The 27,110-nt window shown below is 40.0% G+C and overlaps 1 protein-coding gene across 5 annotated transcripts in view; it reads right to left on the bottom strand.

Moving 5' to 3' along the window:
• Positions 1-27,110, bottom strand: part of AFG1L (AFG1 like ATPase) — a 130,709-nt gene that overhangs the window by 20,651 nt on the left and 82,948 nt on the right. For 4 of the 5 annotated variants that reach the window (XM_005287655.5, XM_042857671.2, XM_065588318.1 and 1 more), the window contains 3 exons: positions 16,394-16,476; positions 10,457-10,527; positions 10,100-10,200 (listed from right to left, as the gene is read on the bottom strand). In XM_005287655.5, the coding sequence (XP_005287712.1) occupies positions 10,100-10,200; positions 10,457-10,527; positions 16,394-16,476 (255 nt within the window). Of the gene's footprint in view, positions 1-6,606; positions 6,808-10,099; positions 10,201-10,456; positions 10,528-16,393; positions 16,477-27,110 lie in introns of those variants that run through there. The other variant, XM_024102439.3, reaches the window with a different exon arrangement.

Below are 27,110 nucleotides of genomic sequence, written 5' to 3'. Positions count from 1 at the left end.
TCCTTTTAAAAATATGGACACCAGAACTGGATGCAGTATTCTCATGTCTGTCTCACCAGTGCCATATGCAGAGATAAAATAACTTCCCTATTCCTACGTACTACTTCCCGGTTTAAACAGCCCAGGATCACATTAGTCATTTTTGCCACAGCATGACACTGGGCTCTCTTGTTGAGTTGCTTGTCCACTATGACCCCCAGATCCTTTTCAGAGTCACTGCTTTCCAGGATACAGTCCCCCAGTCTATAGATATGTTCTGCATTCCTCGTTCTTACATGTATAACTTTGCATTTGGATGTATTAAAACAGTTTATTAGAATGTATTTGAATACAGTCAAATGCAAAGTTGTATTTCTAGGAAAGAGGAATGCAGTGACACAGATCACTCTATGGATATGTCTACATTGCAGTAAAAGACCCTCAGCTGGCCCAGGTCAGCTGACTCAGTCTCTCCAGCCTTGGACTGCAGGGCTATAAAACTGCAGTGTAGTCGCTAGAGCTTGGACTGGAGCCCAGGCTCAGGAACCTTGCAAGGGAGGAGGGCCTCCAAGCCCAAGCCCCATCCTGAGCTCTAGCATCGAGACTGCAATTCTATAGCTTCACAGCTCGAGCCTGGCAAGCCTGATTCAGGTGACCTGGGCCAGCCACGACTGTGCTGTGGGTCTTTCATCGCAGTTTAGATATACCCTTTCTGACTGCCCTGTCTCCACTCTGCCAATCTTTGTGTCACCTGCACATTTTATCATGATTGATTTTATATTTACTTCCAGATCATTGATGAAAATGTTGAATAGCATCAGGCCTGATACCAATCCCTGTGGAATCTCACTGAAAACACCCACATTTGATTTTGATTCCTCATTGACAAGTACTTTTGAGATATGTCATTTAGACAGTTCTTAACCCACTTAACATGTGCTTTACTGATATTATATAGTGCTAATTTTTTATTCAGAATGTCATGCAGTACTAAGTCAAACCGCTTTACAAAAGTCAATTACATCCACCGTTACCCTTATCAACCACATTTATAATCTCATCGAAGAATGAAATCACATTTGTTTGACAAGATCTAGTTTCCCTGATCCCATGTTGACTGGAATTAATTATACTCATTCTTTATTGCACCATTTCATTCTTTAAACACCAAGTATACATATGATTAGTTGGGACTGTCCCCTGTTTGCCCATATTGAATGTATTAAGTCATAATCTTTGGTCGCTAGGCAACCACCAATATTCAGGCCAGTCATTAATTTATCTTTTTCTAAAAGATATGATCCAGGAATTATTTTGGGAAAGTTCCATGGCCTAGTGTTATACAGGAGGTCAGAGCAAAATGATCAGAGTGGTCCCTTCTAGTCTTGGAATCTACGATTCTATCATACTGAGGCTCAAAATAGTTACTGTGTGATGCAGGTTGTCTTCTTTGTACAGCCCCTTCTCCAGCAGGAATGTGGCCTGATGTTCCACAAAACCAAAACTTTCAGCTTCACTCCAGTCACACAGCCAATGGTTTACCCCCCAATATTTTCTGCTTTCTGCCTTCTCTCAGCAGAAGGCTGGATCTCTGAGAAGTTCATTTGGACTTTCAGCTTGTTCAGCTCTCTTCCAAGGTCCTTGAAGGCTTCTATAATCTGTGTAGTTCCACACAGCTCAAGCTAAATATGAGTCAACGGTGTAACATGGTTGCAAAAAAAGCGAACAGCATTCTGGGATGTATCAGCAGGAGCGTTGTAAGCAAGATACAAGAAATAATTCTTCTGCTCTACTCTGCGCTGATTAGGCCGCAACTGGACTATTACATCCAGTTTTGGGCACCACATTTTAGGAAATATGTAGACAAATTGGAGAAAGTCTAGAGGAGAGCAACAAAAATGATTAAAGGTCTAGAAAACCTGACCTATGAGGAAAGATTGAAAAAACTTGGGTTTGCTTAGTCTGGAGAAGAGAAGACTGAGGAGTGACATGAGTTTTCAGTACATAAAAGGTTGTTACAAGGAGGAGGGTGAAAAATTGTTCTCCTTAACCTCTGAGGTTAAATTGCAGCAAGGGAGCTTTAGGTTGAGCATTAGGAAAAAGTTCTTAACTGTCATGGTAGTTAAGCACTGGAACAAATTGCCTAGGGAGGTTGTAAAATCTCCATTATTGGAGGTTTTTAAGAACATGTTAGACAAACACCTGCCAGGGATGGTCTAATTATTACTTCTCCTGCCTTGAGTGTAGGGGACTGGACCAGATGACCTGCTGAGGTCCGCTCCAGTCCTACACTTCTATGATTTTATGATTTCATGTCATTGGTCCCAATGTGCATCACCACCAGTGGACACTTGCCAGACAACTTCATAATCCTGTCTCATCCTTCAATTAATCTTGTATTTTTGCTCTAGGAAGACAGTGTATTGTCCTGCTGTCCTAGTGTCCCTTGCTGAATTTTCTGTTCATTCTTGTTAATATGGAGTTGCTGGTAATGAACACTTAGCTTCTTAGGATGGCTGAAGAACCTCTCTTAGTAGTTTGTTTCATACAGCACATATGTCCCCTGTAACTTTCTATTCTATTCCTCGGTAGTTGACTCCCTGAGTATTTCACAATGATTCAATGCTTCCAGTTGGGATGATTGCCTCCTGGTTCTCTTTTTCCTCTTGGTCACAAATTGCCAGTCCGGTTTGGTTTCTGCTTTCTTCAGTTCCTTTATCACTGAGCCTTCTCCTTGTGGCGTCTATGGTAACAATTTCTAGATCTGGTTGTCTAATAAGTCTTCGTTTTCTCACTCCAAACACATACCTTCTCCTCCAGTATGGCTCTCAATTTGCACTTCATAGACCAGAAATTTCTTCCGTCTACCAACAAAAGGAAAAGAGCACATCCAAGTCAAGTAACAACAGGTATTTCCTCACTGTCCATATCCACTACCTGGTGTGAGCCATACCTAAACAGAAGGAACCGCATTCTGTCCTGTGAACTCTCTCTGAAACTCCTCTGTTCGCCTAGCAACTGACTTTTTGTCTCGCTGCTTATCTCCATCCCCTCACCGACAGGGAGGGATTAACCACACAGACTTCGAATACTGAGTAGGATTCGAAGACCCAAGATCCCAGCCACACAGTCCTCACAGGGTCAAAACAAACAGATCTCTCTGGCCAATTCAGGGGCTCCAAACCCCAGCCTCACGGTCCTTACTAAGACAAACAGACCACACCCACAACTCACTACGTCCATTTTCCTCCAAGCACAGGATCTACAGATCCTCCCTCAAAAACTCCCGTTTGCCACTCTTATTCACCTGCATGTTTTTAGTGCTCATTGTCCTGGTGCGCAGGCCGGAGGAGAAAGCAGCCTAACTTGAATGTGAAGGGTGAAGAGCAGCGTGAGGGAGGAGGTGAGAGAGATGTGATACGAGAAACAGGAGCAAGAACTGGTGCAGAAGTGGTAATAGGGACAGAGATGATCAGAGGAGAGGAGCCCAGGATTCCTGAGTCTCAGCATGCTCCTGCAGTCTAGCAAACAGCTGTAAAACTGAATGGCAGAATGTCTCTCTTATCCTTCTAGTGGCACAGGGAGGACAACAGCCATTAGGTCAAGTGGTAGAGGTTTGTGCTGCGGATCTAAAGGTCCCAACCCACTGATGATCGAGGTGGGGGTCAATATGGTTCCACATAATGGAACTTCTGTGTTTTTAGTTTGTTTTTTAAAAAAACCTAGGAAATTACATATGAAAATAACTTGGTCAAAAGAAGATTATTAAGGTTGCAATATCAAGCACTCAGAAATCAGGAAATGCCAAAAGTAATGCTCATCCCAGTCTTCCGCCACCTGCTCTTCCCAGTTCCTTACCCATAAGCTCCACTTCCCAGACCCCATCCCCACCTGCTCTGTTGAACCCTTCCATTGTAATTCATAATGACAATGGGGTGACGTGGATTCTCTAAGCGGTTTCACTCATTGTTAAGAGGAGGAGAAGTGAGAACAAAAGGCAAAATTAAAGTTGAAATTGGAACTTTCCCTGAGCATTGTCAGTATCAGCTGTTCAGGGTTTTTTTTTAAACTACAACCTCATTAATTGATTTTTACATATTTATTGTAAAAATTATCTCTCAATCCTCTGAATTTTAAATGTATAACTTCCTTGTTACCAGGCAACAGAGGGTCCTGTGGCACCTTTAAGACTAACAGAAGTATTGGGAGCATACGCTTTCGTGGGTAAGAACCTCACTTCTTCAGATGCAAGTCTTGCATCTGAAGAAGTGAGGTTCTTACCCACGAAAGCTTATGCTCCCAATACTTCTGTTAGTCTTAAAGGTGCCACAGTACACTCTGTTGCTTTTTACAGATTCAGACTAACACGGCTACCCCTCTGTTCCTTGTTACTGTTGTTTTAAATTACTACACAGGGACTTATGACTATAAGATCATTTTTATATGGAAAGTTTCCTAAATTCACTTTTGCTTTTATTAAACAAATGTCTACCACTAGGCCTGCTTTTGTCCATCCGCTGTAAAAAAAAAAATCACAGAAGAAAGGCCTAGGGAAGAGACCTGGTGGCATTTCCCCTAAATCACTCTATGGGAAGACAGAAGTTTGAACCTTGGTGAAACAAAAAAGAGGTTCCACACCAGAATTTTTAGGCCCCCCTGAGATCCACATGGATCTTAGGGAGATGGGCAGGAGGCCAGTACCTTTGGCATAAACTCAGGGTTTCCCTATCCACTACCCTATGGTTTTCTAGGCTGCATAACTCATCCTGCTCTTTCCCAACTCAGCCCCCAATAATGGAGGTCCCACAGTACATGGGGAACCACAAAAAACTCAATGGAGCCTTGGTTAACTCAAAAATCAACCATCAAACTTTCCACAGAAAACTCAAAGGCACTAGCCTTGATTGGGGATCAGTAAATAAAAAAAAATCTGGAGTTTATAAACCAAATAGTTTTTGAGATATGACATTAAAAATGTTAGACCTTTTCTGAAAATTAAAACCCCTCTCTTTTTAATTCCTATGTCTGAAGCACTTTGTGCAATTAATTACATACCTCCTCAGAATATTATCCTCTCCCAGGAAACTGAACATTATTTTTGTGTTTTGTTAGTCAGGAGAGTGTATGTAAAAAAAAAAAGTGTATGGAGTTTGCTACCATGGCTCTTTAATAAATAACAGAGTTCAAAGATATTATTTTATTGAAATGTATTTCTTATTAGATGTATTTTCATGTAATCCCTACTTCATTGCTCTAGGAGTAAGAAAGCTGTTTGGTATGTTGCTCAGATTCTCATCTCAAAAGAAAATAAGTTTTTTATTTCACACAGTTTATGTCTTTCTGGAGGTATGTAAAACACGTTGAAAATTGTCAAGATTTGAGGTCCGGAAAACTTGCCTTACAATAAGAGACTAAAGGAGATCAATCTAACTAGCTTATTGAAGAGAAGGTCAAGAGGTGGTTTGATCAGTCTTTAGGCATCAGCACACTAGAAGACTCTTTAATCTAGCAGATGGATGTGTAACAAAAGCCAGTGGCTGGAGCTGAAGTCAGCAAAGTTCAAATTAGAAACAAGGCACAAAATTTTAACAGGATAAACCACCACTGGCACAGATTTCCAAAGGATGTAGTAAAATTCTCCATCACTTGGAGTTTTTAAATCAGAATTGGCTGACTTTCTAAAAAGAAAAAGTGGGTGAGGTAGTATCTTTTATTGGACCAACTTCTGTTGGTGAGAGACAAGCTTTTGAGCTACACAGTCACTCTAACAAAAACAACAAGGAGTCTGGTGGCACCTTAAAGCCTTTAAGGTGCCACCAGCCTCCTTGTTGTTTTTGTAGATACAGACTAACACGGCTACCCCCTGATACTTGACAGTCACTCTACTTCAACCACAAATTGTTGGACTAGATTCAGGAGTTCTGAGTGAAATGTATGGGTTCTGTAATACAGGAGGCCAGCTTAGATGATCATAACAGACCCTTCTGGGATTGAAACCAATGGATTTAAGGTAAAGTTGCCTAGCTTCACATTTTGATTCTGGTTTTGTCAGATAGGAGTGAATTACCGTCTCTGAAACCTAATGTTTTGGTTTGCTGAGATGGATCAAACCACAGCTGGCAGGTTTTGCAAATCTTATTACTATGTTTCATCCAATAATTCATGTCATAATACAAACAACCTGAATAATTAAACATTAGTATGCTGACATGTTACTTTTCATATATTTGAGTAAGCTGTGTCATTTTGACACAGAAGAAAGATAGAGAAGTTTGGTTATATAAAAATATCAAGAGGGCAATTTAATTTTTTAAAATATTATTATTTCATACTACAAAATTAGAGAAGAAACAGGGTTGGGTCCAGCACAGTATATTGTGACATAAGGACCCATTGGTACCAGCTGGCAAAGGGTTCAATGTTCTATAACAGCAACTCCTATCAGCTTGACAAACTGACTACACCTAACACACTGCTTCCATAGTATTTAGGTCATGTGAGGTGTGTAATAAAAAGGCCATGTGAGGTGTCTATTACAACTGTATGTCATGTAGATCCTCAATCACTGCAAGATGATTGTAAGGATATTTAAGGAGCTGTGTATATGTACTGAAAATATGTTTTAGAGTCTGTGTCCCAGGCATGGTTGACAAACAGGTTTTGCCAGACAAAGGGATGTACATTTATCTGTTGCCTAGGTTCACATGTAGATTAAGCATCGTAAACCACCACGATGGAAGTCTGTTTTGCATGTGGAGTCAACACCAGTATGTGAAAACAACTTGGAGCTAGCACACCAAGAAAGGAACCACAGGACTCATCCTGACTCTGGGGAAAAAACAATGAGTTCTGGGTAATGTAAGGAGAAGCCAGGACATTTTGTTATCCTGAACTGAGGAATTAAATGGACAGTGTGTTTACACTCATGAAAACAGGATCTCAATAAAGATTTGGTTGAATGCACTGAAAAAAGCTTAAGGGTGCAATAAACTTATTTAGACGAAAGGTTAGACTGCTAAGCTAAGTTTAGTTTCAAAGAAGTGTGTTTTACTTTTGCTTTATATGGAACCATTTCTCTTTCCATTATCCTTGTTCACTATCTCTTAAATCTTAGCCTTTGATAATAACCTTGTGATTGTTTTCACTATAACTATATCTCAGTGCTGTGATGTTATAAAGGACTTGATCCGGAGTTGTACCAGTCAAGTTATATGTAAACTGTTCCATTGGGGACAAGAAACCTGGGTAATTCCTGTGGGTATTGAGTGACAGGGGCTGCATACTAGAAGGGAATGCTTTCAGAGGGGACCAGGGGCTGGGGTGCACCTGTTGCTAACCTGCAAGGCAAAGTAAGGGCTGGCAGGACCCTGAGGAGATTGTTTGGGAGGTTAGTGGGCTGGTGGGGTCAGGGAGCTGACATCCAGTTAAGCACATGCAAATCTTCCTCTCACCACAGGCAGGGAGATAACAAGATGACTCTCAGTCCTAGGTACCCTGAGAACATGTGACATCTATCTACAACTTCTGGAATGTAGAAATCCCAGAAGACCATGAATGCTGGCTCTGGGCAGGCCAATCTTTTTAGGCTGAAGGTCAATTTGTTGCACAAGTCTTTTTCCTTCAGCCCCCAAAATGTTTCACACTGGGAAAGACTGCACAGTGTAAGTGAGGAGTTATGTAAGTCTAGGCCAGGCGTTATTTCTCCCTTGGTTGGGAGGGCCGAAAGCATCAGGCCAATGTGTGAAAGTCTTTTGAGTAAAGCACAAGACTTCCAGAAATTCTTCTGCACCTCCTCTAGCCCAATAGCAGACGGTTACATAACACATCACCCATTTTTATTTGTAACGATGGTTCTCTAACAACTATCATCACTGCCTTGGGGGACCTCTCCTACCCTTAGTATTAGAAGAGTTCATGGGTTGCCACCCTCCCTGCTTCCCAGCTCCTCCTTAGCCTTTTTTTTTCATGTGAGAGGGTTTGGTTTTGGATACCCGGTCACTTTGTTTTTCCTGGTTCAGTTCCTGTATGGAGCAGTCACCCAGAAAGAGCCACAATCCCTTTAAATTTCTTTTTCCAGTCAGCCCCATTTAGGACTTAAAAATAGTTTAGAAGCAGGCTCATTAAGACCCAGGTTGTCATATGGTGATTGGGGGAAGGGAGACAGATTCCGTCTCTGAACAAGGATGCTTGTGGGATATCCAATTCTGTATTCTGCAATTCCTTGCCCAGCCATTCAAATCTCCTCCTTCGCGCTCACTGTCTGAGTCCCAATTTCTTTCCCCAACTCCAAGTCCCTCCCTCTTCCCAACCAGTTCCCAACTCCATCCCATTCCTCATCTGATCTGTCTTGCTCCTTGTCCCAATCTTCTTGTCCAGCCAGTCCCGGTTTTCCCATCACACCCCAGCTACTTGCCAAATCTGTCTCTCCTCCCCCACTGCCTAGTTCCAGTCTCCTTGCCCAGCCAATCTCAGTCTCCTTGTTGCTCCTCCCCCAGTTCCTTGTCCAATCTTTGTGTTCTGCACCCCAGCCAACTTCTCCCAGTCTCTCCTCCTCTCATTTCCCTCACTGGCTTCTAGTCCCTGCCTCCCTTCCCCTGGGTCTGAGCCTTCTTGTCCAGCCAGTTCCAGCCTTCCCAATTCCAACTCCCAGTCACAGTTTCTCTCCTCTTCTTCAAGCCCAGACTCCTTGTCCCAATCTACTCCTTTCCCTCTCACGCTGGTCTGGCTTTTTCCTTGTGTATTCAAATCAGATGGCTTCCTCCACCCGGCTGCCTAGGTGCCAGCAGGGGAGCGATCGAGAGCCCAGGAGGGACAGGTTCCCTGCTCTCACTTCCAATGCCTGATCCCACTCAGGCCTGGAGCAGCTGGGAGCAACCCTTACAGGGAAGGTCCTTCTGAGCCCCTGGGCCTCTCTGGGCAGGAGTGTGCTCAGTTGCTCTGTGGGGATGGCTCACGTACAGTCTAGTCAGCACTATGAGGGGATGGAGCATGCTCAGTAAGGAAGTTCAGAGATTTTAGTTGTTAAGCTCTAGCAAGTCTCTACTGAGCATGTGTGAACTGTGATTTTTCAAAGACTTGTAACTTTGCCAAATTCAGGTGGATTTTCACAGGGTTGGCAAAAAGTACATCCCTGACATAAAGACAACCCTCTGCCAAATTTCAAGTTCCTGCTCCACAGCCTGGGGGCACAACAGCATTTAACAGAAAAGGTCTCCATTTTTAATATGGGCAAAACAACCCATTTTTCCCTGCCCTCGTTCTCAGAAATGACTGAACCATTTTGTCTGAAATGTTCTCGTTCAGCTTGAAGCAAACACCCAGCATGGGAAATTCCAGCCCAAATGGTTAAAGTTTGCCATAGTTATAAACACCTGAAAACAGGGTCTTATAAAAAGTGTTTGGTATCACTAATAATAGGCAGTGCTACCACAGTTATGTAACTGGCTAATGTTATAATTTTAGAGGCCAGCTGACAAATTATCACTGCACTAGACTTTTACCTCTGGACACCTATTGTCAAACCTGTGTTAGGTCATGTCTAAACAAGGGCTTCATAGAACATATTTAACTTAGGACTACATCACATAACTAGCAGAAAACTTGACACTATTCATCATCACGGGCAATCTTTGCTCAGAAGAAGTGCAGAACTGAATAGCAGGCAATGACAGAGATGTGCAATGATAGTTGTGTGGAGAAGCTTGCACAGCACCTGTCTCATTCTTTGACGTGCCATCAAACCCTCACTTGAATGAGCATCAAGTTTACCCCAAATTTTAAAAACAACATTATAATTTTGTTTACATGTGGATGTATTTTGAGTTTTAATATTCAAGCAATAAAACTAATTATCCCAGCCACATAATTCTATTTAGATTTTTAATTATATTCTAGATTGCCTTCAAGAGATTATTATTGCACCATTATCCATAAGGAAACATTTACTGCTCTTCATAGGAGTTCACCTTTTTTTTTCTTTTGAATTCACTTTTTTTTGGGGGTAAGTTTTCAAAACCGTCTTTGGGCTATCTGGGGTTGGGAAAATACCAACTTTAAAAAAAACCCAACAACTGTGAAAAGACTCAGTGTTAAACTGATCTAGATTTGACTGGGTACTCACTCTGTCACATAGCTCTTCAAACGTGAAGTCTGCAATGGTTCCACAAGCTTTATTCAGCTTCAGCTCTCTGCCTTGCACTTTTAGAATCCTTGGTCTAGTTACTATGGGAACATGAACAAAGACTCAATCTTGTCTGGATAATTACTATAAAATTCATCTCTTACAGATAGGAAATGCATAGCTTGATGAATAATAGCACATGATTCAACACATAAATTAGACAAAATGCTGATACAATGACTGCCACTTGAGTGTGGCATCAACCCATATACAGCAATGGAACTTATTAATTGGTCAGTGGAGATTGGGCATTGTGTTCTAAATGTATTCTCTTTCAAGAGAAATTAACTTACGTACAATCATTTTGTTTCTGAGCCAGCTCATCAAACAACTTATCCATGACAGCCTCCACATCAGCTTCACTTGTGCTACAGTGAAAAGAATAATAGAATATGAAATTAATAACACTTGAAGCCAACATCAAACAGCTGCCTGAGCCTGCTTAGCTTTTTGCCCATAAAAAACAGAGAACAGGATGTTATGCTCTAAATACAAACATTAGATTTAGAATACACTTAAAAGCAGAGAATATTAACTCTCAGGTAGATGATTCTACCTTATTTGCATACACTGAAAGACTTCTGTGTTTTGAGCTGTTTCCAGTAATGAGGCAATACAGGCAAAGCAAATCCATTAACACTATGTGTACACAATGAGAAAGAAAGGCTTCTGGCTCTATCCTGCATGCAAAATAAGAGCAAATAGACAAGGCAAGGTAAAGCAGTCAGGCATCTGAAGATGTATCCTTTGAAATCTCAGAGACATTCTGAAATTAAATATTGAAATGACTTTTTAAAAAACTGACTGTGCTGATTAAACATTTTTGAGTTAAAGTATCAGCTTTGAAATACCAATCTGATCAATCAACACATCGATAAATGTATCAGATTTCTTCCATTATTTGGGAAAGATCAGCTATAAACAGCAAAACCTCACACAAAATCTCCTTGTGGAGCACACAAATAAACTTTTTGCTTATCTGGTGGCCACCATGAGTATTAAGAAATCTGTACAATCACGGAATATTTTCTATTCTAATTAGAAGACACTATATGGTTTACAGAGTCCAAATTTATAAGTGTCCTAGTTTCTGTGGCCTTTTTTCTGACTTGACTGAGCATATTATTGACACTTCTCCTTGAAAAAGCGAGTGTGAAAACTGATAACAGTAACAAAAAACTATTGTATATCATCAAGCAAAAACTTAAGTATACAATACTTCATCCAAATTCATACACATTGATCTGTCAGTGAATTTAGAGTTGGTGTGGAAGTCCACCTTTAAGAAGTTTCATTGGTAGCATAGTTGTAGGTAGCATAGTCACTTCTTAATTGACAAATGGTGATCGATCACGTCATACCATTATTCTCTCGTTTACTATGCCTTAAGCACTTTAACTACAATTAACATTGAAACTAATTAAAATCAACTGAGTTAATTTCCAAGCGGAAATTTAACTACAAACAATGTTGTAGGTTTACAACACAAAGCTGTCCAGCATTTCTGGGGTAGAGGTGGGTGGCTGGGGGGGAACAAAACCTCACATTGTTTTCAACTACATCATGAAGTATAAAGTCAGTCTGAAGTGCTAGGAATGTTATATTTTTCAGTGACACCTTCTGCAAGTGCCATTTCAATGAGTAACGCTTTTAAAAACCAAATCTTCTAAATGGAAATTTGTGTCGGCGTAACAGTATAACTTTCTTTAATTCATATTAGAATCTCTCATTAATAGTATTATTTCTGTGGGACATTATTGCAATGAAATGACATTAGGAAGGAAGCGGTTCAATCAGAAACAAACCAGGAAATGTTTGACTTGAGGGCTACAATGAGCAGGAAGTGCATGACTACAGTTTTTTTAGATGGATATTTCATTCCTAAAATTCCATACAATTCCTGAGAAGATTTGTTTTGGAAACTGAGAGTGAGACCAAGCAAGTTTACTTCGATCATCACTTTCATAACTTTGATTATTATATGCAGAGTCTGTTTGAAGAGGAGTGGAAAACAGTTTTAGCCACATTTATTTACATATTTAAAATAATAGACTATATAGATTATGAAGGAAGAAGAGGATTGTATTTTATAAAATAATTCTAAGTGATAACACTATGTGCATATTATGTAGGTGTCCTAATGATTACCTTTACTAGAAAATTGAGTAGTGTCAGAGCACACCTAGAGGAGTCATGTTTGATGTTAAACACAATTTTGTAGCCACTACAGACAGGGACAAGCTGCGTTTAACATTGCAGTAGTTGGTCATGGGTAAACCCTGCTTGAACCAATAGAAATTTAATTGTAGTAGGGCTGTAAAGCAATTAAAAAAAATTAATTACAATTAGTCGTGTGATTAAAAAAAATAATTGTGATTAATCGTGCGATTAATCGCACTGTTAATAATAGAATACCATTTATTTAAATATTTTTGGATGTTTTCTACATTTTCAAATATATTGATTTCAATTACAACACAGAATACAAAGTGTACAGTGCTCACTTTATATTTATTTTTTATTACAAGTATTTGCACTGTAAAAAAAAGAAAGAAATAGTATTTTTCAATTCATCTAATACAAGTACTGTAGTGCAATCTCTGTATCATGAAAGTTGAACTTAAAAATGTAGAATTATGTTAAAAAAAACCCTGCATTCAAATATTAAACAATGTAAAATTTTAGAGCCTGCAAGTCCTCTCAGTTCTACTTCTTGTTCAGCCAATCACATAGACAAACAAATTTGTTTACATTTGCAGGAGATAATGCTGCCTGCTTCTGGTTTACAATGTCACCTGAAAGTGAGAACAAGTGTTCTCATGGTACTGTTGTAGCCAGCGTCCCAAGATATTTACATGCCAGATGCGCTAAAGATTCATATGTTCCTTGATGCTTCAACCACCATTCCAGAGGACATGCGTCCATGCTGATGATGGGTTCTGCTCGATAACAATCCAAAGCAGTGCGGACCCACATATGTTCATTTTCATTATCTGAGTCAGACGGCACCAGCAGAAGGTTGATTTTCTTTTTTGGTGGTTCGGGTTCTGTAGTTTCCGCATTGGAGTATTGCTTTTTTAAGACTTCTTAAAGCATGCTCCACACCTCGTCCCTCTCAAATTTTGGAAGGCACTTCAGATTCTTAAACCTTGGGTAGAGTGTTGTAGCTAGCTATAGAAATCTCACATTGGTACCTTCTTTGCATTTTGTCAGATCAGTGACAGTGTTCTTAAAATGAACCACATGTGCTGGGTCATCATCCAAGACTGCTATAACATGAAATATATGTCAGAAAGCGGGTAAAACAGAGTAGGGGACATACAATTCTCCCCCAAGGAGTTTGATCATAAATTTAATTAATGCATTTTTTTTAATGAGCTTCATCAGCATGGAAGCATGTCCTCTGGAATGGTGGCTGAAGCATGAAGGGGCATACAAATGTTTAGCATATCTGGCATGTAAATACCTTCCAATGCCGGCTACAAAAGTGCCATGCAAATGCTTGTTCTCACTTTCTGGTGACATTGTAAATAAGAAGAGGGCAGCGTTATCTCCTGTAAATGTAAACAAACTTGTTTGTCTTAGCGATTGGCTGATCAAGAAGTAGGACTGAGTGGACTTGTAGGCTCTGAAGTTTTACATTGTTTTGTTTTTTTGAGTGCAGTTATGTAACAAAAAGAAATCTACATTTGTAAGTTGCACTTTCATGATAAAGAGATTGCACTACAGTATTTGTATGAGGTGAGCTGAAAAATACTATTTCTTTAGTTTATAATTTTTACAGTACAAATATTTGTAATAAAAAATAATATACACTTTGATTTCAATTACAACAAAGAATACAATATATATGAAAATGTAGAAAAATATCCAAAATATTTAATAAATTTCAATTGGTATTCTATTGTTTAACCGTGCGATTAAAACTGCGATTAATCGTGATTACTTTTTTTGAGTTAATTGTGTGAGTTAACTGCGATTAATCAACAGCCCTAAATTGTAGTAAATATTTTAATACTCTTGCCTGCAGACACTGCCCCACCCAGCTCCTATTGGCCGTTTCCCGGCCAATGGGAGTGTGAAGCCAGTGCTCAGGGTGGGGGCAGCACACGGAGCCCAGTAGCCCTCCCGCCTAGGAGCCGGACCTGCTGCTGGCTGCTTCCGGGGCGCAGTGCGGTGTCAGAACAGGTAGGGACTAGCCTGCCTGAGCCGGGCAGCACCGTCGACGGAACTTTTAACGGCCTGGTCGATGGTGCTGACCAGAGCCACCGCGACCCAGTGCCTTACGTTCCGCGACCCAGTACTGGGTCACAACTCACAGTTTTAAAACCACTGCACTATCTTGTGTGCTTAGGAGGCAACCAGCATCGTTTTAGTGACAAAAAGCTGGATGGGACTACCTTCAGTCTCCATCACTATCACTTCATTGGTCATAAGTTTTGCAACTAGTATCGTGAAGCACTATGTATGGGGCACTAAGCTTTGGGGCAGATGTGTATGTCCCAGTTATGGTCCTTTAAACTGGGCACTGTAATTGCAGGTCACATGCTTGCTCTTAATCATTTGGCTTACAGCAAACCACATAAACCTTTCTGCCTCTTAGGTGCGGAAGCAAACAAGATAGATCCAGGGTCAGGGCCCCGCGTGCCTCTTGGACAAAAGACTTGAGAGGAAAATAGGTGCAGGAAGCAAGGATCAGATGGGAAGGGAGTGGAGAGAGGCTGTGAAGACCTGGGGACAAGGGTTAGAACGGAATTCTGCTGGGTGATTATGACTGTTTACAGTCTGTATTTCTAAGTGAATATAGAAAAGCCCTGAGTAAAAGAACTGGAACTGGACAGTTGCGTGGAGTATGATTTCACTTTCTCCAGGTGGTATCTGGCCACTTCCTTCCATACTCCTTTCCACAGAGGCTAAGTATGCCAGATCCACAGTCACAGCCTTTGAATAAAAGCTGGATTTAGACTTCTGGGCTCCCATAGGGTACAGTACAGCACCGTTACGGATTCACCAAACATTTGTTCATTAAGTATAAGGCCCAGATCCTGCAAAGATTTACACACGCACAATGAAGTCAGTGGGATTACTCATAGGGATAAAGTTAAAAGGTGCCTAAATCTTTGAAGGATTGAGGCTTAAATAAGTAACAATTTTGATTTAATAATTCCAGTAATAAAGAAAAGCAGTCCAACTCCATGTATTTAGAAAAAAGGAAAAACTTTCCAGTATTTAAATTCTCTTCCACTACAATGTTTTTTAATAAAATGCATACTCAAGAGTAATTTCACTGTTGTAATTTTACTAACTAGTTCTTTCTATGTCTAGAGAAATAACTGTAACTCTTTAATTTTATTATTTGGTACAGGGACATTTAATTTCAAGAGGTCTGTCACCCAGGCTGAAGCCCCTGAAGGTTCTCATAAACCTTTGTTACTGGAAACATACTTTGCTGCTACATTGTAATTACACCACAGGCAAGCAGATATTACAGCTATAAATCTCATTTAAAATAAATTTGTCTGTATCACTCTGGTTGCCATTGACCTAATGATAGACTTGCCTTAAAAGCAAGTTGGCAAAGACAAAAGTCTGTGATGCAAAGGTGTTCCAACATTTTAACTCAAAGAGAAGATGTTTCTATCAGGCAGATGCATCCACTTGTACTTATGGCTGTATTGTGTATCATTTAAATATTTTTATCATGTACAAATACAGAGTAAATGCTAAAGTAAATTCATCATGGTAAATACAAACAGATCATCTGTCAAAATAAGACTTTTTTTTTATACCCACAAATAGGAACACCCAACATTAAATGAATCCTTGTCAGAAGATTTCTATAAATACTTAATTACTTTAATACAATACGGATGTTCTTCTATTATAAGTGAATTGTACACTCTCCTACAAGAGGATATTCATTACTTTCTAACCATCTGTCACATCAGTTCTCCAAACACCACACCTCCCCAAAAATCTAATTAGTTTTGATTCAGTTGCACATTGTAAATGAAGCTAGTGAGGATATTGAAAATGTAGTTTAATGAAGTTAACATTATGGCATAATGGAAGGCAGTCCGCAGTACAAAATGGATCAGAAGGCAAAGAAAGAAAAAAAAAGTCACACTCTGCTAATTGTATTATACATTTTCCCTCTCCTACTGAGTGAGAAGTTATTGGCTATTAAGAAAAAAAACGGGAGAGGGGCAAAAATCCCACAATAGATCAACTTACAGGTAGTAAAGTTTCTCTGCTGCAGGAAGAACCCGTTTCCTATAATCTATTCCAGAATCAAGTTGCATTGTGCTGCAGTATTTCTACAGAAACAAAAGATAGCATGATTACTTTCCTCAGTTCTGGCATTAGGTAATGCAGGTTATAAAAATAAACCTAAAATACTAAAACCATACAAACACAACACAGGCAATCATACTCTGGAAACAAAGAAGTACCCTACAACTACTTCTAATTTGTAGCAATCTTTATATTTTTTTAGTGCAACCAAGATTATAAAAATTCTTTAACTTGACTGTAAAAGAAATACAATTTTTAAAATCATCAACTAATTTAAGTATCAGAGGGGTAGCCGTGTTAGTCTGGATCTGTAAAAGCAGCAAAGAGTCCTGTGGCACCTTATAGACTAACAGACGTATTGGAGCATGAGCTTTCGTGGGTGAATACCCACTTCTTTGAATGCATATTCACGAAAGCTCATGCTCCAATACGTCTGTTAGTCCATAAGGTGCCACAGGACTCTGCAACTGATTTAAGTTTTGTTGGGAAAAGGACTGAAGCACAGAACACAAAGATTAAAATGCTCTCCCTAGACCAATTATTTTCTTCATGCCCAACTGATGAACTCATAACAAAGAACATATATTTTTATTTTTTAATAAACTAATATAACCTTTCCATTTCCATACTTGAACCATAATGTATTCATGATCGCTCACTGAATCTATTGTCATAATAACTATTCAAGCAGAAAGCATAGAACCACAGTACCAGGTTGCATCCTCTTTGGGTGAAATCCTGGCCCCATAGAATTCAATAGCAACACCCCACCCCCACCCCATTCACTTCAGTGAGGCCAGCATTTCACCCTTTGGCAGGGACCAGGTCTCTAGGGATGAGGGGATTGGGTTTTTTGAGTTTTTCTGTTAAGTGCCTAAAACACATTTGGAAACTGTACAACCAGCAACCGCAACAACAGGAGCCTCAAGAGAAGAAAGGTCTTTAAGGGAAAGGTCTGGATAGATAAACCTGACTCAACAAGATAACAAACAATAAAGCAGAATTTGTTTTCAGGCAGCTGAACACTATTAAGATTACCCTGAATTCCATGAATCCATACAGTACCAAACTCCATGAAATTGTTGTGGATCTCATCTTTCTTCTGTATTAATAGATTATCTTTAACACTCTTGTTAAAGATTTCATACTTTGTTTTTGAGAATCTTTTCATCAAAGTTTGTCTATGACTGTTCAACGAAGTCAGACCATTGATCAAAATTACTTTACTTTAAGCAGATAACTAATACAATTCACAAGTGTCAAATCTAGTCTATAATGACTAGATTGCAGAAAGAATAGGAAACCTTAGAACTGCCTTCACTATTAATCTAGGAACACGGTCTCTTTTTGTGCTGCTTTCCTAGGAGTTACTGATTTTAAAAAAAAGTTCACAGGAGGGGACTGTGATGATAGGGAGTCTTGATATCACTTAAAATTTTCCTTGGACATTGCTGAAGATTCTGTAGATCTAAAAGGATCAGCTGTATATTTTGATTTAGCCTTCTTCCTCCTTTTAGAAGGCATTAGAGTAAAGGGAAAAAGTGAAAAGGCCACCTTAAAAGCACAAAACCCTAGGAAAGAGAATTATTAAAAATGCCTGGGAAGGAAAACAAAAAACAACCCCACCCCCCAAAACCAAAACAGCAACAAACCTAACAGATTAAATGGCCACAAAAATAAAAAACAGAGTAACATTGTAATTGGAAAAAATACGCTTCGGAGACAGACCGCAGCATGAACAAGCAAGTGAGGGATGTTTGAACTTCCCCTTAGCATCATCTGTATCTACTAGTAGGCAAGGCAAAGTAGCAGAGCCTCAGAATTTAACAGCAAGGCTGGTGTATTCTGCTTTTCTTTGTCAGGAAGTCCTACTCAGCATTTCACTCACTAGAGCTTTCTAGTTCAACAGAAATGGATCAACCAAAATGTAATTTTCTTTGTCAGCCAGAGAAACAAATTTTGGCAAGAGTTATCAGTGCTCTGAGGTCATCTAGATCAGCGTTGGGTCTCTGATAATGCTTTTCACTGGTTTCTTTTCTCTGGAAATAGTGTGGGTTTCTTAGAATTTTGCAGGAGATTATGGAAGTTTGACCTCATTTCCCACAATCACTTTGGGCTTTTAGGAGGCTTTTCAAAATCCTCCACTACTTCAGGGAGTTGTGGGATAAGTACCCAGAGGGTAGCGCAACTTCAATGGTACAGAATAGTTGCAGTATGGCTAAGGGGCAAAGTGCACCTGAAAACACCACACCTAGTTTGGTCACACAGCACTGTAGGTACTTACAATGGTGTATCTCACTAGTTCAACTACCAATGGTTCTATTTGCTAGGGAAGATGCTCTGCATACTTTCACTTTGCTGGTGGGGAATGGGGACCGACTATGGAGACTACTGTTATGAGCAGGGTGAAACCTTACAGGTTGCCTTTAAACCTCCTTCAAACCGATGTGTGAATGAATTCCCCATTGAAGGCAGATAAGGGCCCACATCTAAAACAAAGCCTAACAGAGTCTGCCCAGAAACTAGCATTAGGTTTGGCTGGGTATTATGATCAGATGTGTGCGGGTGGGTGGCCGAAGTGGGGAGAGAACACCCAGAAAACTAAAAGACAGCCTGAAGGAGCAGCTGAAAACACGATGGCTGACTTTGGAAACGGTTTTTGTGTCTGGGGTGCAGGCTGAAAAGACTGCTCTTGAGCAAAAGAAGCTGCTTCCTGCTATTAGATTCCTTCTGCATGCGGAGACACAGGACTTTGTACATTCTTTGTAAATAAAAAAAACCCTGCATTATAAAAATACCTATCACCAATTTCTATTTGCATCTGGAGCATCCACAGGGCCCCAAAATTTGAATACTGCACGGGTCAAAAAGGGGCAACACTACTGAGGTTAGCAGAAGTATGTTAGCATTTGTTGCTACTATAATTCATAGCTTGTTTGGCTGATGGGGAGTTTACCATTGTGAAGAAGGCATGAGTTTGTTTTAATCATCCCAATGATTTAATCTGTATAGTGAAGGAGTTTATGGAGTTGAGAACTGTGAATATAAATATTACCTTTGTTGTGCTCTATTTGTGGTTGGTTCACTCTTTTGCTGTATGTCTGCCTCGTCTCCTTTTGTTCATAGGTTAGAAATCTTTTTTAGAAGTGAAAAAGTTGGAGAAGTGAATTGCAATATTGATATTGAATATAAAATGATTGGTATAGGATCACACAAAAATCTATTCTGAAAAATGTCTGTATTAGAAACACAAACATGCAGACCAGCTGCAATATCGAACCAGGGTAACTTTAGCCAGAAGGGCAACAGAATATGTACATTTCAGGGACATGAAATATACATCTTGTGGGTTTCTATTTTCTTTGCTCTGCTCGTGTGCAGGGGTGGAGAACCACAGAATGGATTTAGGGGGATTGGAGCACAGGAGCAGTCCGATATGGAGCATTGTATTATACTGAGCAATTGGTACAAGCACAGGTCTAGGGATCAGTTACTGGAACAGACACAATGTCTTCCTCTTTAGAAGCCTTTTGGTACTTATTAAATATTTCTCTTTGGAATGGCTGGTGCTCACACCTTGTTTCCCTGTCATGGCAGATATAGTTCATCATAAATTCTTTGTTGTCCTGCTTAAATCTGCTCTGCCTTTCTAACAGTCCTGTTTTTTTCATCTTCAAAGCAGAGTAACTAGAATATTCAATCATAGTCCTGTTCCATAGTGCTCTTTGTATCCCTGGCCCAGGCATGCTTATTATTGTCCCAAAATTAATTGAATTGGACCTTAAAGTCAGTCTCGCACTGCCACTGCTTGCCAGAGTGATGCTATACTCAGCAAGGTGCTTCAACAGCTGGTCGTAGATGATCGTGTTCCCAAAAGAGTTCAGCTGCAACAAAATCTCCTTATCTTTCTCTGTGGTCCCCAGTGTCTGCATGTCTGCCACTGACTTATCCTTTTCTTTTTAAAACTGAGGTAGCTCAAAGAGGCCCCAAGGCCCATTTTGCTAGGCATTGTATACAAATAACAAAAAGATGGCCCCTGGACAAAAGAGTTTATAATCTAGCTGGCAACATGCTCATAGGAAAGCTTTCTCTGAAACAGGATTGCGGTTTATTAGATTCTAAGATCTTTAGGGCAGAAACCATTTTTTCCTTATGTGTGTGTGTATAATACCCACCTAGCAGTGGGGCATCTAGGTGCTACCACCAAACAAGTTAATAATACAAATAAATAATAATAATAAAGGAGTGGATCATTGGATAGTAAATATGGAAGAAACTGATGCTGGCAAAAGTAGCACACAAATGAGCTCTGGTGTGTTCTGTATTTTTGCACAAACTTGCCCCTGTGCAGTAGAGTGCAGAATACAGATGAGACAGAACACTTAAAGCAGTGACTGACGCACTGTGTGTTGGTAGCAGTAAGACTGTTCACACCACTGGACTATTATACCAGTGCTTCCCATCCACACTAGCACTGTACTGGTGGAGATGGTATAGTGGGGGACCACAAGGTGGTTAGCTTACCTCAAAGCAAAACAAATTCCAATGGTGGTGGAATCCCGAGGGTGGGGGGATGGGAGGAGAGAGCTATTTCCCCCCCTCCCTCAAGATATGGAAAGGAAACTAAAGAGATTTTCATTCCAGGTTTCTCTAATGTAGACACGACCACTGTTGGAGAAGTTTAACAAAGCCCAAGTTTTGTTTCCATATTTGTAAATTAGGAATAATATTAATTTACCTACCTCACAGGAGTGTTGTGAGGTTACAGTTAATGTTTGCAAAGAGCTGTTAGGGGGAAATGCTTTAAGGAAATGTAAATGGTATGTATTATAAAAAGACTGAAAATATGCACTATAAATATTGTATAAATTCAGAATTGAGGGTTTTCAACATTTGAGATTTATAAAAGACGAAGATTGACATATATAAAAAAGGTAAAAATTATGGAAGGGCTACAGGTATGTGGTTCTATGAAAATGAAAAGATGTGTACTGTTCACAAGTACAAATAGTGAACATTATAGAATGTATATAAATGTATTGTGGCAGATCTAGAAAAATGTCCTTTTCTCCTCCTTATAGATGCCTGTAAATCTTTATTTATAAATTTGAGAACTGGAAAAAAATGATAGTAAAATTTTACAAACTCTACATGTTCTTTGATGCATTGTCACAGACTTCTCAGCCTTTTAAACTTAATCTTTTATTAAGATTTAAAAAAAGACTAATATGAACTATAGGTTTTAATTTCTCTCTCTTTGGATAACTAACTTCTCCATCTTCGGACTGATTAAACCCTACAAATGTGATTGCATTCTCATACTCACTAATCACCACCAAGAAATCCTAATCAGCAGCAAAAGAACTTTAACTGGAGTCCTCAGATTGTTAGTCCTTAATTGTTAAAGCCACAATCCTAACTATTGGTTTACATTTTTAAAATGGAGCTTAAAACTTTCAGATTTCATGTGCTTGTGCTAGACTTCTTTTATCTTTGTCCCTAAATAAAAACTTAGGGTCAAACCTAGAGTTAGCCTACTCAGGCCTTGTGCTACTACCTAGGGTTTTCAGCAATTTCTCTGTACAATGAAGGTATATAAGGACTGTGACTTCTTACCCCATTCAATTCAAATGCATAAAATTAATCAGCCTTACAATTTATTTTGAACTGGTTTATGTATTTATGTATACAAAGGACAAATACAATTACAGTCTGAAAATGCAATTAGTAAGTTAAAAATAGAGAGTTATCATGTACTCATTACCATATAAGTGGGAGAAAAAGCTTCTGATTCGGGAAGGAAAAAATGCAAAGCCTCAAAGCTCAAGTGGGGGTAGACAGCACTAAGGAAGAGGCCATAAAATTTAGAACTGCCAATGGGGTGGATTTTACACTTTGTATAGCTCTAATGCTACTGTTAAAAGTTATTAGATGCACAATGGCTGTATAAGTCATCACGGAAATATAGGACTGGAAGGGACCTTGGTAAGTCATCAAGTCCAGTCTCCTGCAATGAGGAAGGACTAATTATAGTCTAGAGCTTGTCTGACCGGTGTTTGTCTAACCTGTTCTATGATGGAGATTCAACAACCTCTCTAGGCAATCTGTTCCAGTGCTTAACTACCCTTAATGTCCCTTGCTGTAATTTAAGCCCATTACATCTTATCCTGTCCTCAGTGGTTAAGGAGAACAATTTGTCACCCTCCTCTTTATAACAGCCTTTTATGTACTTGCAGACATTATGTACCCCTCAGTCGGCTCTTCTCCATGCAAAACAATCAAATTCCCCGCCCCCTGCCCAAATCTTTCCTCATAGGTCATATTTTCTAAACTTTTAATATTTTTTGTTGCTCTCCCCTGGACTTTCTCCAGGTTGTCCACATCTTTCCTGAAGTGGTGTGCCCAGAACTGGACATAGTACTCCAGTTAAGACCTTACAAGTGCTGAGTAGAATGGAAGAATTACTTCCCATGTCTTGCTTACAACACTCCTGCAAATACATCCCAGAATGATGTTCGCTTTTTTTGCAACAGCATTACATTTTTGACTCATATTTAGTTTCTGATCCACTATAACCCCCAAATCTTTTTCTGCAGTACTCCTTCCGATGCAGTCATTTCCCATTTTGTATTCATGCAATTGATTATTCCTTCCTAAGTGGAGTACTTTGTATTTGTCCTTATTGAATTTCATCCTATTTATTTCAGACCATTTCTCCAGTTTGTCCAGAATTTTGAATTCTAATCATGTCCTCCAAAGCCCTGGCAACCCCTTCCAGGTTGGTATTGTCTGCAAACTTTATAAATGTACTCTCGACGCCATTATCCAAATCATTTATGAAGACATTGAATAGAAATGGACCCAGGACAGATTCCTCTGGGACCCCATTTGATATGCCCTTCAAGCTTGACTGTGAACCACTGATAACTACTCTCTGAGTACACTTTTCCAACCAGTTGTGAACTCTCCTTATATTAGGCTCGTCAAGGCTATATTTCCCCAGTTTGATTCTGTCATGTCAGATAGTATCAAAAACCTTACTAAGTCGAGATATATCACATCTACTTCTTCCCTCCTATCCACAAGGCTTATTATCCTGTCAAAGAACGATATTAGGTTGGTTTGACATGTTTTGTTCTTGACAAATCGATCTTGACTGTTACTTATCATATTATTTTCTTCTAGGTGCTTACAAACTGATTGATTAATTGCTCCATTATCTTTCCGGATGCCGAAGTTAAGAGGACTGATCTATAATTCCCTGTGTTATCCTTATTCTCCCTTTCATAAATAGGTACTATATTTTCCCTTGTCCAGTCATCTTGGATCAATCCTGTCCTCCACAAGTTCTCAGCAATAATCACTAATGGCTCAAAGATCTTTTCAACCAGTTCCTTAAGTATTCTAGGATGTATTTCATCAGGCCCTGCCAACTTAAAGACATCTAACTTGTCTAAGGGTATGTCTTCACTACCCGCCGGATCGGCGGGTAGCGATCGATCCAGCGGGGATCGATTTATCGCATCTAGTCTAGACGCAATAAATTGACCACCAAGTGCTCTCCTGTCAACTCCTGTACTCCAGCGCCCTGAGAGGCGCAAGCAGAGTCGATGGGGGAGTGGCAGCAGTCGACTCACCATGGTGAAGACACCACGGTAAGTCGATCTAAGTATGTCGACTTCAGCGACATTATTCACGTAGCTGACGTTGTGTAACTTAGATCGATCCCCCCCCCCCCCCAGTGTAGACGAGGGCTCAGTAATTCTTAACTTGTTCTTTCTTTATTTTAGCTTCAGATCCTACCCCCTTTACATTTATGTTCACTATATTAATCCTCCAATCACTGCTAACATTTTTGGTGAAAACAAACAAAAAAGTCTTAACACTTTGGCCACAGCTGCGTTTTCTGTTATTGTCTTTCCTTGCCTCATTGAGTAATGGGCCTACCCTGTCCTTAGTCTTCCTCTTGCTTCTCATTTGTGAAATGTTTTCTTGTTAAATAAATCTTGTAAAATAAATATTCCTTCCTTTAAACACTTGTATTATTTATTTGCTATTGCATTCATGTTTGGTACAAGACGGTTTTTAAATGTTGTCATGATACTAATATATAGTACAAGAGCCTGGTAAATAGAGAGACAAAGATTTGTAAGAAGCTCACATGAAGGTCAAGTAAAGTTAATGTATTAACCTGGCAGTCTCCCAAGTACAATTCCCCTAAGTCGCAGTAACATATATGAAACCAAAACAGGTATATTATTAGTAATAAATATTTATATTTTGCTTGTACCCCAAGTCCCTATTTGGGATTGGGGCTCAATTGTACTGGGCACTATACAAACAGAAGAGAAAATTCTGTCATGGATGATGTATCCTCTAAAGATACAAACAGATAAAGAGTAGAGGATGGGTACAGAATATACAAACAAATGAGTTTGAAGAACTGGCCAAGCATCGTTAGTTACATGTATTGCTACTTTTATTTATTTGGGGGTGCAGTAGGGAGTAAAGCACCAGGGAAAAGAAAGAAGAACAGAGGGGCAATTGTAGTTCATTGTCTGCCTAGTCATTGTCAGCAGGTAAGGTTTTGCAGGCTCCACAGCAGAGGATAGTCTTAAGCTTGGACTTGAAGGAGGAGGATGTAGTAGTAGTTGTATGGATTTTATTAGGGAGTTTTCCCCATGTACAAGGGTCACCATGAGAGAAAGCATGGAGGTGTTTGAGCAGCTGATTGATGGGTAGTAAAGCCAAGAGTCAAAATCATGAGAAGTTACTAAATCAGATAGCAGCTGAGATGATGTGGTCAGAGTGACAAGCCAGGAAGTTTATTTTAACAGACACATTTGACTACATTTGAGGAGAATGAGGTTGCCTTAGTCAAGATCAGAAAGGAGGAGGTGGTAACATCACAACATGAAATGAGGACTCATGAGAACAAGACTTTAGACTGAGCAGATAGATGGGAAAGGCCAGATTGATCAGGATATGCAGGCAAATGAACGACAGACACAGGGATGGATTTAAGCAGCAGGCTGCAACTTTATTAAATTAACACTGGGGAGAGGTGCTACACGTCCCTCCTCTGTTCTCATGTATCAGACATTTAACTAGTCCAGTGCATGGTTACAGGGCTCCCATCATGCAACCAATAACTTGGGATAGCCCCTGCTTGGCCTAGCCCTAAGACTCAGATCACTTCTCAATCCTCTCACCCTCCATCCACCAGGGTGGGGGTGGGGTGTTACCAAGGAGGGACCTCAATCCATGAAGACTTCAGGTCTTCCCTTCTCCTGTAGGTCCACCAGTGAAATCCTTAGACTCATTTGCTTCTGGGAGTTAGTTTTTTTTTTTAGCTTTTATCCACATTGGACACCAACCACAAGTTGTGACAAGCTAAACAGTTTTACCATTCATAATATTAAACATTCAAGATCTATTCCATTCAACCCAATCATGCCTCCACAACACTGTGAGGTAGGCGAAAAACTCCACCAGATCTCGGACAGTCTGAGCCAATGGGAAAACCTACTTCCTGATCCTAAAACAGGCCAGCCAAATCCTGAAAAACAACTTTTACACAACAACTAAAAGGAGGACAGGGGCAAGTAAATGGGATTAGAGGCTCTTCAAAAGCCCAGGCAGAGTTTAAATATGCTGGGGAGGTTGGAGGAGAGGATAAGGGCCAATCAGCACACTCAGTCCCCAAAGCCTGGCTAATGGGAGGTGCAGGACCCGAGAATAAGTGGCAAGTTCCTGCATCCCCACTCATTCAGGCCTCAGTCCTACTGGTCTGATCAACAGACCCTATGTTGATGGTGAGGGGCAGGGCATGGCAAGATTTAATCATAGTAAGACCATGCAGAAAACTAGTCAAACTGGGGACTTATCCCTGCTTTAGCTACTTATTGAAGGGATCCAGATTAAATTTTGCGCAAGTATTAAGAACATAAGAATGGCCATATTGGGTCAGATCAAAGGTCCATCCAGCCCAGTATCCTGGCTTCTGATGATGGCCAATGCCAGGTGCCCAAGGGGGATTGAACAGAACAGGTAATCATCAAGTGATCCATCACCTGTTGCCCATTCCCAGCTTCTGGCAAACAGAGGCTAGGGACACCATCCCTGCCCATCCTGGCTAATAGCCATTGATGGACCTATCTTCCATGAATCTATCTAGCTTCCTTTTGAACCCTCCATGAACTTATCTTGTTATTTTTTTAACCCTGTTATAATCTTGGCCTTCACAACATCCTCTGGCAAGTAGTTCCACAGGTTGACAGTGCGTTGTGTGAAAAAATACTCCCTTTTGTTAGTTTTAAACCTATTAAATTAATTTGGTGATTCCTAGTTCTTGTGTTATGAGAAGGAGTAAATAACACTTCCTTATTTAGTTTCTCCACACCAGTCATGATTTTATAGACCTCTATCATATCCCCCCTTAGTTGTCTCTTTTCCAAGCTGAAAAGTCCCAGTCTTATTAATCGCTCCTCATACAGAAGCCATTCCATACCCCTAATCATTTTTGTTGCCTTTTTCTGAAACTTTTCCAATTTCAATATATCTTTTTTGAGATGAGTTACAAGCCCACCCTGGTTACAAGCCCCCACCAGCTAGCTGCAACGGGCTGCTCATCCTGCAAGCAGTGAACAAAGCAGGC

The sequence above is a fragment of the Chrysemys picta genome, chromosome 3 (genome assembly GCF_011386835.1).
Source record: "Chrysemys picta bellii isolate R12L10 chromosome 3, ASM1138683v2, whole genome shotgun sequence".
Classification (NCBI taxonomy): domain Eukaryota; kingdom Metazoa; phylum Chordata; order Testudines; family Emydidae; genus Chrysemys; species Chrysemys picta.
The sequence above is the reverse complement of the archived record's forward strand: the minus strand, read 5'-3'. Positions and strand labels throughout refer to the sequence as shown.